Here is a 13,665-nt window from a genome sequence, read left to right as displayed (position 1 = left end):
AAATATTATGATATTACAATATGTGATATTATGATATTATAATTTCCATTGTGATTTGGGGGAGAATTTTGTTTGGTTGAGACAGGGTCTCTCTCTATGTTGTCTTGGGTCATCTTGAATTTTCACTGATCCTCCTGATTCAGTCCCACTTGTGCTGGGATTGCAGGTATGCGCCACTCTGCCCTGCCGTCTTAATAGTACGGAGGTAATTTACATTTTCTTTTTGCTACTAAGTTCCTGAAACCTGCTGTGTGTTTTTTTTTTTTTTCCAGCCAGACAACTGCTTTATTAGTGGTGCTGGCTTCTTCAGGCCAGTCCGTGTGCTCTGGTGTCCATGGTGGCCTTTGAGACAACACTGGGGACATAAATAAAGCTTTGGTGTACAGGTTTTGGGAATGGGCCGTAGGGAACACTGCCACACAACACTTCACACAACGCCAGCTCTCAGTGGAAATCGGGGGTTTGGCCGAGGGGGCAACTTCTAAGTGACTGCACACGGGGCTATTGCCACAATTGTGCTGACCCGGGAAAGGAGGAAGACACCTAGGGCTGAGGCTCTGTGTGGCCCTGTCGCTTCGCCTTCATCTGCAGATAGCGGCCTTTGCCTTCTTCAAAGCGCTTCTTCTCATCCTCCGTCTCTGGCACAAGCTGAGGCACAGGCATCGGCTTGCCCTCCTGGCTCAGGGATACATAGGTGAAGAAGGCACTGGCGGCCCGGTAGCGCTTCTCTGAGTTGTCCACCACAGGGTCAGCGTCCACCAGGACCTCAATCTCCATGAACTTATTGCTTGTGAAGGTCATACGTCCAGAGATGGTGATGACACAGCCTTTCCGGATCTTGTCGTGGAAATTGATGGCATCCACAGAGGCAGTTACTATGTTGGTCTTGCAGTGGCGCGCAGCCACAATCCCAGCCACCTCATCCATGAGCTTCATGGTGACACCTCCGTGCACGAAGCCATGAAGGGTGCAGTCCGAGGGCCCCACCAGGTGGATCAGGCTGGACTGGCTGTAGCTCACTGTGTTCGGCTCTGGGTTCAGGACAGGCTGGACAATGTCTCCGTTCCTCCACTTGGTCTCCATGCGTTCCATCTTCTGGGCTTCATAGCGTTTCCGACCCTCCTCCTCCTGTTCCTGCCGTAAATACACGATGGGAGGCACCTCGAGGACCTTGTCCACATTCTTCAATGACAGGGGCACATACCACAAGGTGGCTTTATTGGTCAGCTTTTTGGTACCTGTGAGGATGTTCTCCGACATCACGTGGACCTGGACCTCCACAGAGTGCTTGGAAGTGTAGGTGATCTCTGCAATGACATGAGCCACCTCGCCGATGCACATGGGTGACAGGAAGTCAGTGCGCTCCACCCGGGCCAGGGCAGCCACACAGCGCTCCCCATTCTGGCTGTTACAGTGCCGCGTGCTGATGATGGCCCCGGCCTCCTCAATCATCTTCAGAATGGTCCCTCCATGAACATTGCCAGCCACATTGGCATCATCTGGACGCATGATCCGGCAGATCTGGATGGCGGCCGGCGTGTCTGAGGTGGGGCCGGACATCTTGGCGGCGGCGACGGCGGGCGGCTGCGGCGGGATCTGAGAACAGGTGTCCAGCAGGCCCTACGCCGAATGCCTGCTGTGTGTTTTATATTTACCACACATATCACTTCATGAATCTGGGGGCGGGGCATGCACTCCCTGTTTTCATTTTTAAATTGATTAAAGTCAATAAAATTACATGTTTAGTACCTTTGGTTATACTAGTCACCTTTCATGTGCCCAGCAGTCACTGTATCCCTCCTTTTTGGTTGTAGAAGCTTCCTGATCAGAAGTGATTGGTCCCTTGAGAGATGGATTGTGAAGAGTCCATTCTGTTGGCTCAGGATTAGAGGAAATCCTGACAATAATTGCAAAAGCATGAGTGCAAGTTAGCTGTCATTTCCTAAGCCCCTGTGATGTACTAGGCCCCGATGAAATAAAAAAAACAACAACATAGCAATAGGTAAGACTTAATAAGTGCTTATATGTGCTACAACCTGTACTAGGCCATTCAAGTATCTTTATTAGTTTTGTTTTACACAGTAGACTGAGGCACAGAGCTAGGATATGGGTATCCCATTTCACTAGAGGTGGGATAACTTTCTGAAGCTCACATAGCAAAGAAGAGTGAGTTTCGGGCATTACAACCCAGTGCCTCAAACACTCCAGTTTGAATCCTTACAACTCTTTGGGAATAACTTTGGGAAACTGACTTCATTTCTCAGAGTCTCAGCTTACCCATCTATAATTCCTGTAAACTGGCCATCATGGTGCTTGGTGGGTCTTATGATTATTAGAAAGTCTACATATGTAACCCTTCTGCATGTACTACCATGGCCACCCTAATTACAATATTGGAATGCCCCCACCCTATCAGCTGATGGGACATCATTCCCTGCTGTTTAAGTGCCCCTTCCTGCCATGGTCCTCTGCCTGTCCTACAAGAGCTTTCCATAACCTGACATTGAAAGAGCTTTGGCACCAATTCTGATGGTTAGTGCCCATGTCCCCTCAGTCATCCCATATTATCATGATCCTGTGGCTACAAATAAAGACAGCCTCCTGTCTTTGATGTGGGAACAAGCTGGGAGGGGTACTGGGCCTGAATAAGGGCAGCATGAGGGGTATGCAGTATATACAGTGGTTGATGGTGGGACTGCTCAGCTCAGATGGGTCAGAAAGCCTTCTCAGGTGCCATCAGCAACCTGTGCACATTGGGCAGCATCCCAGACCAGCACTTCATTACTGGAGTTCCTTTTGTCTCTTACATCTCTCTCTCCCCCTCACTGTGTGTGTGTGTGTGTGTGTGTGTGTGTGTGTGTGTGTGTGTGTGTGTACATGTAAGTGTGCATGTACCTGTGCATGCTCCTATGGAGGCCAGAGTAAATCGTGCTCCACTTTATTGATTTCTTTTTCTTTCCTTTGGTAATTTCATACATAAATACAATGAATTTAGATCACATGTAGCTCCTATGATCCCTTCCAACTCTTCCTTCTACGTCCTTCTCATAACTTTATCATTTATCCTCCTCCTCTTCTTCAACCCACTGAGTCCAGTTCCTGCTGCCCACATTGCACAGGTGTAGGGTCAGCCACTGGAGCATGAGCAACCTACTGTGGGACATAGTAAAGACCTCCCTCCTTTAGCAGCTGTCACTTGCTAAACGTTCCTCAGCTCGACGTGGGGCTCATGAGCTTCTCCCCTCTTCGTGCTGGAGCTCTGCTTTCTTTTCTGAGATGGGGTTTCTCACTGAGCTGGAAGCTTGCCCATGGTGAGGCGGCTAACCAGTGGAGCCTCTGGAAGCCAACTGTCTCTGCTTCTCAGCACCACCAGGCTTGGCTTTCTGTGCAGGTCCTGGGCATCCAAACTCTGGTCCTCCCACTTATGCAGCAAACACTTCACTCACTGAAGCATCTCCATGGCCCTGTCTCTTCTATCTATCTATCTATCTATCTATCTATCTATCTATCTATCTATCTATCTATCTATCTATCTAATCTATTTATCATCTATCTACTATCTATCATCGATCTAACATCTATATGTCTATCATATCTATCTATCATATCTATCATCTATCTACCTAACATCTATCATTTATCTATCTCTCATATCTATCATCTGTCTATCATATCTATCTATCTATCATCTATCCTATCTATCTACCTATGTATCTATGAATCTATGTATGTATGTATGTATCTATCTATCATCTATCCATTCATCTATCTATATATCAATCATCTATCTATCTATCCAATCATCCATCCATTATCTATCATTTATTATCTATCAATCTCTATGTTCGTTCTATCTATCTATCTATCTATCTATCTATCTATCTATCTATCTATCTATCTATCTATCATCTATCAATCGATTGTCTATTGCTCTATCCCTATTGTCTATCATCTGTCTCTCTATTATCTATCTATCTATCTAATTTGTTTAGTTTTCACTCTTCCTAGTCCCATCTATCTCAGGTCTTCTCAGGAATCCTTTGCCTAAGCATACACAGATGCTTTACAGTTGAATGGTCACCTGTGTACTGATTGTTCTGGAATCCATCCTGAGGGTCCCTTATTACTGGAAAATCTTTAGTAGGTCCCTGTGGCCCCATCTCCTCACTGAAGCATCCATGCCTCACTATCATCACCTTGGAAACCTGGCAAATGAGATGCTCTCTGTTCTCCACCCTACTTCCAGCCCACCCCCACCCTCACTTTGCTGCCTAGGAGTCTGTGGATTCTACCTTAGGGCTTTCGACATCTCTTGAAATCCACTTTCCTTACTCAAACTTTCATCAGTGTAACTTAAAGGGTCTCCAGACCCTCCTGTTTCTCCAAATGCAAATGTAGGGTAGCAAGTTTTAATAACTAACGTGTACTGATAGTGTACATGTGCTCGCTGCTGTGCTAAGAGTGTTAAATGTGTAATAAGCATCCTGTTCTCACAGTGCTCTAAGAGGTAGGCACTACTATTATCTCTGTAATCAAATGAAAAAAAGACGGAATTACAGAGAGGCAAAACACTTTTCCAAAGTGCTCTTCAGCAAGTCAGAAGTGGAGCCAGGACTCCCACTCCAGTAACCTGTGCTTGCAAGCATCGTTTTACAGTGACTTAAAAGTTCTCACATTTTTCCCAGGGGAGGTCTAGTGAGGCCAGAGGCCTTGGCCTTTCCAAGATGCTTCAAAGCCTTATTAGGAATATCTGAAAATCCTGCCATTTCCAGGTTTAACAGAAAACTTGGGAAGGAACGGAACTCATGTCCTTTGTTTTTGTTTTAATAAAATCAGAATGCTCAGTGGGCATAGTGATGCACACCTTTAGTCCCAACCCTGGGGAGGCAGCGGCAGGCAGATCTCTGAGTTCAAGTCTAGTTTGGTCTACAGAGCTAGTTCCAGATGAATCTTCAGTTGGTCTGTAAATTTAAGCAAGCTGTGTTAGACAGGAACATGGGATATCTCTGTACACTTGTTCAAGTGCTACTTACTATGTGGCATCGACAAATCTATCTGTGAGATGCAGCATGACCCGATACACTCTCTCTGCCCCCATGAGTATAGGTCATTTGTAATGCAGTGGACCCCATCAGAACCTCACTGGGCTGCTGTTCTTGGGAAACCTGAAGATGAAGTAGGGACAACTCTGTTGCTTTAAGGGTGAATGGCCAGGATCTAGATGTGGACTTGGATTTCAATACCCAATAAATATTTGCAAAAAATTAAAATAAAATAAAAAAGATTTTCCAAGAGAGAAGATGGAGAAGAACCTCATGCTATTACTGAACATATGTTGCTGTTGCTACATGTTATAATTATTTTCTCTCCTTCTCTATGTGGGCTGAGAATTCCTGGAAGGTAGGGACTCTGGGCTTCAGTTATAGCAGTAATAGTGGCCAAAGTTAGCATTCCCCAAACCATCAGCTCTGAGGGCATCCTGGTTGTGAACTGGCTCTAATCAAGCCTACCTCTCACTAATATTTCTTCTATGTAAATACATTGGTTGGCCAAATCTATTGTAGGATCAGGCAAACCTTTCACATAGATAGACACCGTGTAAACTGTGGTTAACTTTATTATTTAGATTGACTCTGAGAGTTGCCATTTATCTTCTGTATAATAAAGAAAGGTGTATACATGATTTCTCCATTTTAGATTTGAAACTAAAGGGCCACAAGGCAATTTACAGTCATCAGGCACCAGTGCAATCTTATCATGGCCCTTCTGACAGGGGTTTATAAGACTCAGTGGATGGGACTACATTGACTGACCAGAAAAATTTTAGGAACCTTTCCCCCATAGTTGGCACAAAACAAATTTACATAATCTATATGGGAAACCAGAACTTCTTCATTTGCATTTTTAGAACTTACTAGATTTTCCCAAAAATAGATCAGTCACTCTGTGTGTGTGTGTGTGTGTGTGTGTGTGTGTGTGTGTGTGTGTTTTAAACAAACAGACAAACAAAACCACTGTGGAGAAATAGGTAACATCTTCCATTTAATTTATGGGACAACTGAGAATCTGGGGAATGGAATGAAAGATGTCAGCTTTAGGTGAGAACCAATAACGTTTTACCTGAATTCTGTTCCTTTATAAGACAGAAGCTTTGGGAGTTCCTAGAACCTCCCTTTGTTTGTAGTCAAATGCTGAGTATAACGCTAATGGCAAAGGGGCTAACTCCAAAATAATACCTCAAATATATCGTGCTAGTTGTCATATATTGTCATCGCTTCCATTTCTGTCAAGAATGACCAGAGTTACAGCTGAAACAGCTATGAGCAGCTGGAAATTGCGCATGAAAGGAACTGAATTTTATTGTGCAGTAGATTCCAGCACACAAACGAATGAAAGTTCCAGTCAGTGTGCTAAGGTACCTCACAAAGCGGAATTCCTTACTACATACAGTTCTGTGGGCCTCGTTCTCCTCTATCAACGCCTCTGAACACAAATCCCACCGCACATGATCAATGGACTGCCTGCGATCTCCCCCTTTAAGAGCTTGCTCCGCGGGACTAACGTTTGAACAGGCCCTGGGGCCCCTCCTCTGCCTCTGATTGGTCGGGGGCGGCGCACGAGGCACATCTGCCCGCCCAGAACGGTTAGCGGCGCTTTGTGATTGGCGTTCGAGGAGCATATATAAGGTGCAGTGTGGCCCCGCAGCGCTCAGTTTAGAGACCGGCCCAGAACGGTTCTGTTGTCTAAGGAGAAGCGTCGGAGGGGGGACTACGCGTCACCAGGTCTTTTCTCCACCGAGCTTTCAGACGCGGAGGGTACAACCACAGAGGCGGATCTGATCCCTCCTCCCGCTCCTCTCGCAGCTTCAGAAGGCAAGCAGGCGTTCACCCCATCGTCTGAAAGCGAAGGCAGGATGGAGTTCAAGCTGGAGGCTCACCGCATCGTCAGCATCTCCCTGGGCAAGATCTACAACTCGCGGGTCCAGCGCGGCGGCATCAAGCTGCACAAGAACCTCTTGGTGTCGTTGGTGCTGCGCAGCGCCCGCCAAGTCTACCTGAGTGACCCCTGCCCTGGCCTCTACCTGGCCAGCCCTGCGGGGACCCCGGTGGTGCCGCCGCCTCAGCAGCCTGGAGAGCCTGTAGCCGGGCCACCCTCCGGCTGGGGAGAGCCGCCCCCGCCGGTCGCCCGCGCCGCCTGGCCGGAGCCCGAGCCGCAGCCTCAGCGTCCCTCCGTGTGCCACACGCCGGGAGCGGGAAGCTCAGAACCTGTGGCCGCGGTGGCTGGATCGGGGGACGCTCTCCGGGGCGGAGAGGAGGACTCGGCGCCAGCTGCTTGGGGCCGCGTGGAGCGTCCGCGCGCGGCGTCTTCTGGAGGCGGCTCGGACGCGTGCCCCGAGGGGCCCCGGGCAGTGCGCCGCCCGTGCGGCTGTCCCCCGGCCGTGGAGGAGCGGTCCTCCGAGGACGGATCCCCCGCGCCACCCGCCCCGTGTCCCAGGAAGCGTGGCGCAGCCGGAGTGGGTGGCGGCCGCGCGGGCTGCTCGGCGCCCGGTTCTACCCCTCTCAAGAAGCCGCGCCGGAACTCGGAGGAGCAGCCAGTCACCGGCGAGGAGGACACCGACGAGGAGATGGAGACCGGGAATGTGGCAAACCTCATCAGCATCTTCGGGTCTAGCTTCTCGGGACTCCTACGGAAAAGCCCCGCGGGCGGCCGAGAGGAAGAGGAGGCGGAGGAGGGCGGCCCGGAAGCCGCCGAGCCCGGGCAGATCTGCTGCGACAAGCCGGTGCTGAGAGACATGAGTCCCTGGAGCACAGCCATCGTGGCCTTCTGAGCCCCCGGGACCCGAGCGGCTGGAGCTTGAGCAGCGGGAGTCCCCGAAGTGCGGCCGGAGCCTTTCCCGGCCGCGAGGACGAGCCGAGACCGTAGGCGCTGGGCGCGTAGGGGAGACTGGTTGCTGCCGGGCAGCACATCGCCCCAGAAGGGGCAGCCCGGCTGGGCCGTGGCTCTCGAGTCTCATCCTGAGACCTAGAGTTGGAGGCTTATTGGAAGAGGACGATCGATCGTTAACTTTTGTATCTATGTGTGTCCGTGTGTAAGTTTGTCTTGTGTTGAGACTGTTCTGTGGTTCTGGAATGCACCACCCCTTCCCCTGGGCTTGAGACTTTGGGGGTGCAGACAGGGACTTTCCTCTGCCAGCAGCACAGAAAAGGAAGCTGCAGAAAGGCTCGAGGAAGGGGAGTTCCCCCGTTCGATCTTGGGGGAGAGAGGGACTTTACACACACCTCTCTCTCGTGAAAGCTACGACCGCACCGAGGCGCGAAGTGGAGTTTTCTCACAGGACTTCCTCAGACTAGAGGGAGTTCGTCTGGAGTAGAGACTTGTATTATTTTTCTCCCTCCCCATCCTTTTTCTCTGGCACAGAAGAAGCGCTTCTACCCTGTGATTACTCTGGGAAAGCAGAACATTAAGGGACCTTCAATTCCCCACAGGGGAAAAAAAGCTTGCTGAACTTCACAGAAGAGTTCAAGCTTGGAAATACGGAATTTATAGAGAAAAGATATATTTTTAAAAGCTCTAGCTCAGAACTTACTACACAGTGCTTTTAAAAAAGTGTTTAATGAAACAAAGTTTACAGACGAGCTCTAAGTGGAAGGACCTTATGGTTTTGTAGATACGGTGACTCCAGTCTTTGTTGTATAAAGGTTGGGGGAGCTGATAAGGTTTTTGTACAGTATTTTCTCCTCCTCTGTATTGATTTTTGTATAAAAATGTAACTTTACGTGTCTAACACGTATTAAATATTTTGAAGCAACTCCACTGCCTGTTTGTATATATGTAATCACTTGTCTGGGTTGCCAACAAGGTGGGGGGAGGGGCACCCAGGCTGGGAAATGGAAGGTAGGGTTCTTAAAATCAGCCATTCACAGGTGAGGGACATTGTTGGCTGACTTGAATAAGCAGCAAGAGAGACACGTTTAAGGGTTTGGTTTTATTTTATTTTTTTTGTTTGTTTGTTTTCACGCACATCCCCATCCATAGGACTAACAGATACTTGTATCAATGACTGTCAGTTTGAGACCTGCCACCACAACTTTCTCTTCAGTCATGACAGGCCAGTTTGGTTTTCTATAGTTTGATCTGATGAAATCTTTATTTTTTATTTATTTATTTATTTTGGTTTTTCGAGACAGGGTTTCTCTGTATAGCCCTGGCTGTCCTGGAACTCACTTTGTAGACCAGGCTGACCTTGAACTCAGAAATCTGCCTGCCTCTGCCTCCCGAGTGCTGGGATTAAAGGCGTGCACCACCACGCCTGGCTGCAATCTTTAATATTAAATAATATTAAAAGCCAAATTTTACAGCCTTTCCAATATAAAATATTTCCACCAAAACTTTGTTTCCAAAATAAGTCTGGTAATGTATAGACCATGGATCAAATTTTAGATTTGAATTGGGGTGGATGGGCGTTAGATAGCAACTTCAGACGTCTTACTAGGACCAAACATGAAGAATCTGATGAGACTGACTTGCCTAAATGTTCAGATCCATCACTGTGGTCCCGTAGATGTCAAGGGTGACATTTGACTGTAGTTGTAGAAAGTAAAGTCTGAAAGTGAAATTATGTGTATCAAACCAGAGAAGGAAGGAGACCAAGGGAGGTTGGCTAAATTTAATTCTCATGTAGCACAACTTCCTGATTTGCTCTTGTCACCTACATGATGACAGAAGTGGTTTTGGTCATGCTAAATAGATGACAGCCAAGGCAATTTAAAGAGACTGTTTTGTCTAAGGCAAAATGTTCAGTACTTAAGAGGTACTCTCTTAGGAGCAAACCAATTAGACACTAAGTTTTAAATATAATTGCTAGTACTTCAAAAGATGCCACCAGTTTCTAAGTAGAATGCTTAAGAAACAGAAATGAGAAAAGAGGGAAAAGCTATAAAGCCTTTAGACAAAAGGAGCATATGAAATATGCTCTTTGGCCTTAGCTTAAGCTCTAATTATATGAACTATATTAGTTGAATAGGCCATTGCTTTGCTTTTTCTGTAAGACTATGACTGGTTTTTTAAGCAGGGGAGCTGTTACCTTTCTACTCCATCACCATAATAATAACATGTACATAATACATAGAATAAAACATGCTTTAATCAGGATGTTATTCAATTGTTTTGTTTTCTTTCAGAAATTAGCTACCTAAGCTCTATTATAACTACTAAAGATCCATTAAGTGGATCTTAAACTGAAGGTACCTGGAGCCTTCATTCTGCAACCATTTCCTGTTACTAGAACACAGTTATGCTTGAACAGCTGTCTCGGTGTGCTGTATATTTAAAGGGGGTCACATTTGGTGCGAAGAGAGCTATATGTTTGTTTTAGATGCATCTAAGGCCCCTCTGCATCCTGGGTTGCACGCCAAGATGAACCATGGGACCATGTGTCTGCTTAATTTAGAGAAGTAAATTGGAAAAAGGTTTTACATCTTTGTGTAGCATCGACTGAATGTTACAGTAGCATGAGCTCTGGAGCCAGAGTGCCTGCATTTTCCTGCCTTAGTCCTGACACTTGGCTCTGAGGGTTTCTTCATGTTGCTTCAACTCTGCTTCTTCATTGTCATGGTTGTTTTCAAGTGTAAAATTAGGATAGCTGTACTTAACCTCATAGAGTTGTGAAAATTACTGAGTTAATGGTCTTAGAAAGTACTTCCGAATGGCAGCAAGGTGTACCACCTGCAGGTATTCCCCGGCACTCATGAAGCTGAGGCAGGAGGCCCCAAACAAGTACTTCATACTTAGGAAGCACTCAGCTGTTGTTATTGTTGCTATAGAAGTGAGGTGTGTGTGTAAATCAGATGCTGTGGTAAAAAGAATTCTGTGCATTTGTAGGGAAAAAGGAGGAGGTTTCTGTTTTTAAACAATCCTGTCAGCAAATAAGAGCTTTTTATTTTCTGTTTCTCTGGACACACTTGCAGTCATGAAGCTTTGCTCTACCAGTAGAGTCGGTTGCCGTGTCTGTCTCACACCAACCCTGTGACTTTCTTGGATGGTATCTGCTCTATATTCAGGGAAGAGTAAACAGGAGTGAAAACTCATAAAGGACAAAGTTCTTGTTTACACACAAGTGCTTTCAGTGATGAGTAAAGGAAAACAGACAAAAAGCACCACAGAGCCATGCTTGCCTCTAAGTGCTCGACCTAGAATGTTCCTAAAGCCATGTTTGTCAATAAGTTTGGACATCTTGAGGCACAAGTAGGCTTATTGTAACTGAGTAAGATATAGTGTGATTAAAGATAGTGTCTAACCTTTCTGGAGCAGGACCACGTTGGGAGGGTTTCCATTCTCTTCATTAAATTAACAATTCTAGCATTAGAAACTGAATTCAGCACACACACACACACACACACACACACACACACCCAACATGTTAGATGGTCATTCTACCACTAAGCCAGACCCCCAAGCTGAAAACTTCTTACAGCGATGCAAAAGCTAAATGTTTAAAAGGCATCTCTGGCTTTTAATCCCACTATTCAGGAGGCAGAGACGGGCAGATCTCTGTGAGTCTGAGGCCAGCCTGGTCTACAGAGCAAGTTTTAGGATAGCCAGAGCTACAGAAAGTAGGGTCTCATTCAATCAATCAATCAATCATCAATCAATTCCATGACCAGAGAGTGAAGGTGATAGAATTCAGTTCAGCACTTTCCAGCCATGTCACTTTGAGAAGTCATCCTTTGTAGGGTGGGGGTGGGGAAAACCATTCATGATGGGACACTTGAAGTGCTGTTCCAAAGCCTTGGTTCTCTCTGTGGCTTCTAACAGCTTTCCCTTCCTTTCATTGATGATAGATTAGATTTTAGGATCGGGGATTTGGGGGATTGGGTCTTTTAACTTCTTTGGTGGAACACTCAGAATAAAAGATGTTAGTACTGGAAATGAAGTTAATGACAGATCTACCCCCATGGCATCCTTGGGTTAACCTGAATCTCTACAGCTTCCTTGGTGTGCCGATGCAGCTCAGAGCTAGAGTGCTGTGGTCTAAAGACTCACACTGTGGCATGAAGTTTGACAGGATTTTTTTCTTTATAGTTATTATTTTATTTTTTTTAGTAGAGTTAGTTCAGTTCACTGAATATCCAAAGGACTTCTGGTCTTTTGCCCTAAATATTTTATTCTTGTCCTGTTTGTGAGATTTTCATTCTCCTAGACTCCCTTTTATCCCAGCAGTTCCTAAAAGAAGATGAGATGAAAAGAAATGCTGATCCAACCTTCCCGCGACTGACTATGAAAGGAGCTTTCACTGTGAGGTGCAGGGCTGCAGTGGGGAGTGAGGTTGGCTTCGCAGCATTCCTGGCACTCCGTCCAGTAATGAGCACTTCGTCTCTCAGCCTTTGAACTGTTGTTCAAATTAAAAGTTCTACCCGGTGGAAAGGTCTGGGGAGGAAGAACAGCAGAAGTAGAGTTGATGTTAGGAATCTCTTCCATCTTAGCTCATGCCCTTGGACTTTCTCATATTTCTTAAGGGTACAATAGAAAAAGTACAGGAAAGCAGAGGGTAAAATATACGTACCTTGTGGAATGCCTCCTTCTCCACCCTGTGTTTCCCCATGTGTGCCACCCCCTCCCCCAGTGGGAATGGCATTTAAAATATATATATATATATATATATATAAACCTCTCTAGCAGTTTCTCTGTCCCAGAGGGATCTAGAGCCCAAGTCATCTTTGCTGGACTGCATCCTGGGCCTTGTCTCAGGCCTTTGGAATCCTACAGGCAGGGAAGGGGAAGCCTCTAGGGACCGAATTCCTGAAAGGGCCTCTCTCCCCCTCTTTAGATCCACAGCCATCTCCACTACTGGATGGCTGCCTACTTAGGGACAGAGGTGAATGCTACTGGCTGGCTGTTGGCTTGTGGAAGCTGTAGGAAGAACAAGTGGCCTTCACTGGCGCCTACCACTGAGCCACCCCCAGCAGGTGACTCAGGTGCAGGCTCTGTCTGGGATGCTTGTGGGTAAGCCTAGACTAACTAAGCATTTAGCTGTCAGGCCTGTGTCATAAGCCACACCTCTAACTTAGAGGAGGAAGGTTAAGAATCCCCTTTCCCTTCCTGACTCCTTTAACCAAGTTTAACCTTGCTCCAGCTCTGCTTTCTTCCTATCAACGGGACCTTTGCCAGGCTTCCAAGCCCCTAAGGCAAGGCTTCTTTCAGTTTTTTTTTTTTTTTTTGAGTACACAGGGGTATGCTGAAAGTGCTGTTCCACCTGCTTAGTCTTATTTCCCTCGCCACACACCTCTCTCACCCCCACTGCCTTACCAAGGCACCGGTTTGGGGTGGGTGGGGAGAGCTTGTTTGTTCTGAGGTAACAGGAAAAGCAAAAGCAAAACCAAATCAAACCAAACCAAACCATTCTCTTCTACTCTGCAATCCAGTGTTCTGTGGCTCCAAACTAAGGTAGAAGATGCCTCAGGCTGCTCTTTATTTAAATCCCTTCTTGCATCCTGGATAACCATCCAGCAGGGCTTCTCCTGGTTGCCACTAACTGCCAGTGGTGGCTTGACCTTCACTGCACAGATGCAAGCATCTGTGCTCTGGATGGCTCTGCTCCTTGTGTCAATGTGGTCTTTCTAAGACATCACAGTCTCCTGTGATGGTCCTCACCTACTGTTTGAGAAA

At 46.7% G+C, this 13,665-nt stretch overlaps 2 protein-coding genes across 3 annotated transcripts; one reads left to right on the top strand and one right to left on the bottom strand.

Moving 5' to 3' along the window:
• Positions 1–273: 273 nt before the first annotated feature.
• Positions 274–1,616, bottom strand: LOC110321882 (cytosolic acyl coenzyme A thioester hydrolase-like). 2 transcript variants are annotated; one of them, XM_029538876.1, is made up of 2 exons: positions 828–1,601; positions 681–787 (listed from the first exon to the last, which is right to left on the bottom strand). In XM_029538876.1, exons 1-2 carry the CDS (start codon positions 1,558–1,560, stop codon positions 681–683), a joined length of 840 nt encoding a protein of 279 aa, XP_029394736.1. In that variant the 5' UTR covers positions 1,561–1,601. The 2 variants fall into 2 exon arrangements, with proteins under 2 accessions (XP_029394735.1, XP_029394736.1); XM_029538875.1 differs by having other exon boundaries at positions 274–1,616.
• Positions 1,617–6,712: 5,096 nt separating this feature from the next.
• Ier5 (immediate early response 5) lies at positions 6,713–8,814 on the top strand. The gene has a single exon (XM_021198023.1). The coding sequence runs from the start codon at positions 6,914–6,916 to the stop codon at positions 7,826–7,828; it is 915 nt and encodes a 304-aa protein (XP_021053682.1). The 5' UTR covers positions 6,713–6,913; the 3' UTR covers positions 7,829–8,814.
• The last annotated feature ends 4,851 nt before the right edge of the window (positions 8,815–13,665 follow it).

Source organism: Mus pahari, chromosome 5, assembly GCF_900095145.1.
Source record: "Mus pahari chromosome 5, PAHARI_EIJ_v1.1, whole genome shotgun sequence".
Taxonomy (NCBI): domain Eukaryota; kingdom Metazoa; phylum Chordata; class Mammalia; order Rodentia; family Muridae; genus Mus; species Mus pahari.
The sequence above is the reverse complement of the archived record's forward strand: the minus strand, read 5'-3'. Positions and strand labels throughout refer to the sequence as shown.

Coding starts and splice junctions, on each gene's coding strand:
- LOC110321882 (XM_029538875.1), bottom strand. CDS start 1,560: ATGTCCGGCCCCACCTCAGACACGCCGGCCGCCATCCAGATCTGCCGG.
- Ier5 (XM_021198023.1), top strand. CDS start 6,914: ATGGAGTTCAAGCTGGAGGCTCACCGCATCGTCAGCATCTCCCTGGGC.